Source organism: Otolemur garnettii, unplaced genomic scaffold, assembly GCF_000181295.1.
Source record: "Otolemur garnettii isolate 467f Iridium unplaced genomic scaffold, OtoGar3 scaffold00074, whole genome shotgun sequence".
NCBI classification, from domain to species: domain Eukaryota; kingdom Metazoa; phylum Chordata; class Mammalia; order Primates; family Galagidae; genus Otolemur; species Otolemur garnettii.
In genome coordinates, this window is record NW_003852469.1 from 1,890,024 (window position 1) to 1,894,601 (window position 4,578).

Below are 4,578 nucleotides of genomic sequence, written 5' to 3' on the forward strand. Positions count from 1 at the left end.
CCACAGGCACCCGCCACAACGCCCGGCTATTTTTTGGTTGCAGCCGTCATTGTTGTTTGGCAGGTCTGGGCTGGGGATACGAACCCGCCACCTTAGGTGTACGTGGCTGGCGCCTTAGCCGGTTTAGCTATAGGTGCCGAGCCTAAATTCGTGTTCTTAACCTTAAGTCTTTTCTGTAACTGTCTACAGCTTCTTAGGATAAGCTGTAAGTTCTTTTTTATTTTTTTTCCTAAGAGCCTCAAGCTGTTGCCCTGGGTAGAGTGCTATGGCATCATAGCTCACAACAACCTCATACTCCAGGGCTTAAGCGATTCTGTTGCCTCAGCTTTCCCAAGTAGCTGGGACCACAAGTGCCGGCCACAACGCCTGACTATTTGTTGGTTGTAGTTGTCATTGTTTGGCAGGCCCGGCCTGGATTTGAACCCGCCAGCTCTGGTTGTATGTGGCTGGAGCCTTAGCTGCTTGAGCCATAGGCACCCAGCCAGGTCTAAATTCTTTAATTATGTAACTTACAAAGCATAATTACATAATTTGACCCTTCCTTTTTATTGATTATCTTTTGCTTCTTGGTGTTATAAATCCTAGCTGAGTGATGAGGGTTGTCTTCTAGAACTTGACTCTCACTCTGGAGCATTCCTCCGCCTCTCCCCTCCTGTTCGTCTCCCGGTCTTCCCCCATCTCCCTTCCCTTTCCCTGGGTAGTGCTTATTTATCTTTAGGTCTCAAATGTCACTTTCTGGGGGTCTTCCCCAACTTTTCCCCAATTGGAGTTCTCCTCTGTCTTATTCCCGGATCATACTTCTATTTCTCCTCTGTCTGTGATTCCCGGATCATATTTCTATTTTAGTTCTTATCACATAGTATTTGGTCTCCAGCCTCCCCCCATCCCCCATGGTAAGCTCTGTGAAGAGTTGAAAGGATGAATAATTTTGGCTCTGCTCTGGACTAGCAATCTGACCTTCGACACATTGGTCTTCCCAGGTCTCAGTTTCTCCTCGGTAGAGTGAAATAACTTGATTACACGACTTTGAAGAGTTCTTTCAGCCTTTAAAAATTCTGGCTTCCAAAATTAAATTTCCTCCCTATGTCCATTTAATTTGCGGTTGCTACATTTGAAACAAAGCTCGTCTGATTTGCCTAATTAAACAATTAAAGAGTAAACAAGAAACTTTATACTTTCTTCTTGAACGCCTGCCAGTCCTTGTGTTGCTGTTTCCTTTTTGTGGATGGCATGAGGCCATTTTTTAACATAAGCATATTGTCGCGGCATGAATAAGGGCTTTAAAAACATCAAGCATTTTTTCTTTGCCAGGCTTCCTTTTCTCAGCATAAATTGAGGCACAATATACTTGCTTTTCTCCTCTGGTGGTTATTGTTACGGGTTCCCTTTCACCCAATAGCATTTGCTGCTCCTGTGGGCTGACGGAGAGCAGCAGTTCTGGAAGGCAGGACTGTGCCCCTGGTGATCGCAACTGCAGAGTGAGATTTAAGCGCTCTGTGCTTTTTATATCACACTGAAATTTCTTTAATGTGCATGGGACGCTTCATGACTTCCTTCTGGGAGTTGCCCAATGTGAGGGTGGAGAAGTGAAGAGGGAGGCAGCCTTGAGGGCTTGGGCCTCCCAAACTCCACATGAGTTCCATTTCCTGCCTCATCGTGCTTTAAAATGTATTTCCTTCCAACAGTGTTGAAGAAACTATCTGTGTATTCTGTGGAAGACCAGGCTTTCAGTAATGGATGAATAAGCAGACATGTTGTCTGCTATTACATTGAACTGTTAGTAGTCCCTAGGGCATGACTTTGTTCCTGATACCAGGACAAAATAATTTGGAAAGATGTCAGGTCCCCTTACTTAATCCTCAGGTCTGAGCTTTCTCTCTGTTACCGGGTATGTACCATGGATGGCTGTGAAGGAGTGGGACTCACGTTGAACTTGAAGCAGAATACAACTGGGCCAGAATATTGGGCTAGGATATTCTGGATTTTTAAGCAGAGCATACTATTTAACCTCCTTTGACAGAACAAACCTTTTTTCCCCCTCATCAGTAAAATGGGGCTACCAATAATTGGCTTTCAGAAGACTGAGAACTAAGTGAAGTGTATGACAGAGATTATGTAAATCGCGGATTGCTCTAACAAGTTACAGATGTATTGAGACTGGAAAAACTTTATGTATTCAAAAGTAAGAACGGGGAAGAAGGGCACAGGAAAGCTGACTCCCAAAATAGCATTGGCTTCTTGTGCCTTGGTTCCTTGTCACTTATTTGTTAGTCTCTTTTATCTTGAGTATCTTTCGCTCCATGATACCTTATTATTTAAAGAGGGTGTTAAATCTGGGTTTTTTTTTTCTTTTTTTTGATAGTTCTTTCAGGCTGGAATGGTATCTTAGTGTGTGAGGAGTTGTCTGTTGCTTGTAACAGATTACCCCAACAATCCTTTACAGTTCCCCAGTTTTTGCAGGTCAGGATTTGGGTGCACCTGAGCTGTGTGGTTCTGGCTGGGTCCCTCCTGTGGCTAAAATTGAAGTGTCAGCGGTTCTCAGCCTGGGGGTTGCAACCCCTTTATTCCATTAGTAACGCGGCAGGAAGGTTAGGAAGGTTAAGAACCACTGCTCCAGACCATCTGCGTCCAGACTCACTCCTGTGGCTCTTGTTAGGGCCCTCTCACCTCACGGCAGCTGCTTCCCCCAGGGCGAGAGAAATCACCCCGGACAGAAACCACCGCCTGCCTTTAGTCTAATCTTAGAAGTGACACGCCATCACTGCCCCTGCTTTCTGTTTGTTAGAGGCTGATTAATAAGTCCTGGCCACCCTGAAGGCCGAGAGATGACACTGACTGAGGTCTGAGCACTGGAAGGTGGGGATGAGCGGCCATCTCAGAGGACATCTGCGAGGCTGGACCTTGCGGAGCCTGGCCTGTGCGGTTGGCCAAGGCGGTCAGCTTAGATCTGTGATTCTGAGCTGTGTGGAGCGCTATTTGTAGTGCTCTAAAATGAAGGCAGTGTTTTCTATTTGTCACGAGTGAGTTCGGAAGCCGCCTCGCCGTCCTTGCCACTTAGAGCGTAACGAAGCAGTTGGCGTCTTCTCTCCATGAGCCCAGGAGCGATTGTGTCAAACAGGAAACCTGTTTGGGTAGTTTTTGAAGCTCTAGCAGAGGGAAGAAAACGAAGCTCCTTCATATTTTTTTGTCTTGCGAGATTATGATTGTACCTTACGTTTCAAAAACTTGACCAGGTGTCTGATAGCCGGTAACAGCGGCATCTGAGCCATTGTTCAGGCTTCACAGAACTCCGTGCCCGGGTGGCCGAGGAGGTTGTCAGCAGCCACTCCTGGGTCAGATGTCAGGTCATTCCACATCGGTTCTCTAAAGAAGCTTGTAGGCACGGGAGGAATCCTTTTTATTCTGAGTAGTCTGCTCTCTTATGGAATCATTGCCTGTTAAATAGACACATTGCCTTAGAGTTAATTTGATTAAACTGAAATGTAGGCTTCTTTGCATTTCCCTGTCTTTGCTCAAAGGCCAATGCTCCCTTTCCTCCACTTTTTTTCTTTAAAAAGGTTTTCTAAGTAAAGTAGCTTGGCAGAGAGGACACAGCACAGGACTGGAGGTGCCTCTCTGTGTTTTAGCTCTAGCTTGTCTCTCGGTGTGTGTCGGGCTTGGGGAAGTTAGTTCACTGTTCCTGACTTCAGTGTCCTCCTGTGACATCATCTTCCACCTGTAAAATGCTACTCAATTAATTTCCTCCTGTAGGACAGTCTTGGGGGTAACAGCAAGACAGCTATGGTGGCCACCGTGAGTCCCGCCGCTGATAACTATGACGAAACCCTCTCGACTCTGCGGTACGCAGATCGAGCCAAGCACATTGTCAACCACGCTGTGGTGAACGAGGACCCTAACGCCCGCATCATCCGGGATCTCCGTGAAGAAGTCGAGAAACTCCGGGAGCAGCTGACCAAAGCCGAGGTACGATGCACAGCGGGTAGTGCTCGGGGAGTCTGGGAAGAGTGCGGCAGGCTACAGCTCGAAGCAGCTTTCCCTGGGCTGGAAGGTGGTGCTTCTCAACCTTCCTAATGCCACGATGTCTTTTCATTGTTACAAAGGGGTCACAACCCACGGGCTGGGAACCGCTGCTAAGAGATGAGTCCTCTACTTAGAATATTTGAATTTCCCATAGAAAGAGACATGAGATGAATAAATTCAGTAATTGTAAATATTTACAATATAGAGATTTTTCTTTTTTAACAGCTGTTAAAAGGGTCAAACAGGCGAGAATAAAGGGAATAAAGAGAATGTTTCTTTGCATTTCTGTCCGTTTCCATTTGCAGACAGAGGAGAAGAGAGATAACAGAATAAGGAAAGAAAGAGAGACGCAGGAAGAAGGGGTATATAAAGCAGGTTTAGTGCAGAGAGTGGCGGAGGAGAGTGAGTTTCTGTTGGATCTCTCGTTTACTACCTGGTGGAAGTCAGAGTGGATAGTTTGAGGTCTTTCCCACCTTAATCATCCAGCTTTTCCACATGGTGGGTTAATTATGTTTGCAGAAAAAGACATTTCTTTCTTTTTTTTTTTTTTTTTTTTTT

The 4,578-nt window shown here is 45.8% G+C and overlaps 1 protein-coding gene across 1 annotated transcript in view; it reads left to right on the forward strand.

Annotated features, from left to right (window-relative positions):
* Positions 1-4,578, forward strand: part of KIF13B (kinesin family member 13B) — a 161,898-nt gene that overhangs the window by 66,634 nt on the left and 90,686 nt on the right. The window contains exon 11 of the mRNA XM_023515544.1: positions 3,751-3,963. Within this exon, the coding sequence (XP_023371312.1) occupies positions 3,751-3,963 (213 nt within the window). The remainder of the gene's footprint in view (positions 1-3,750; positions 3,964-4,578) is intronic.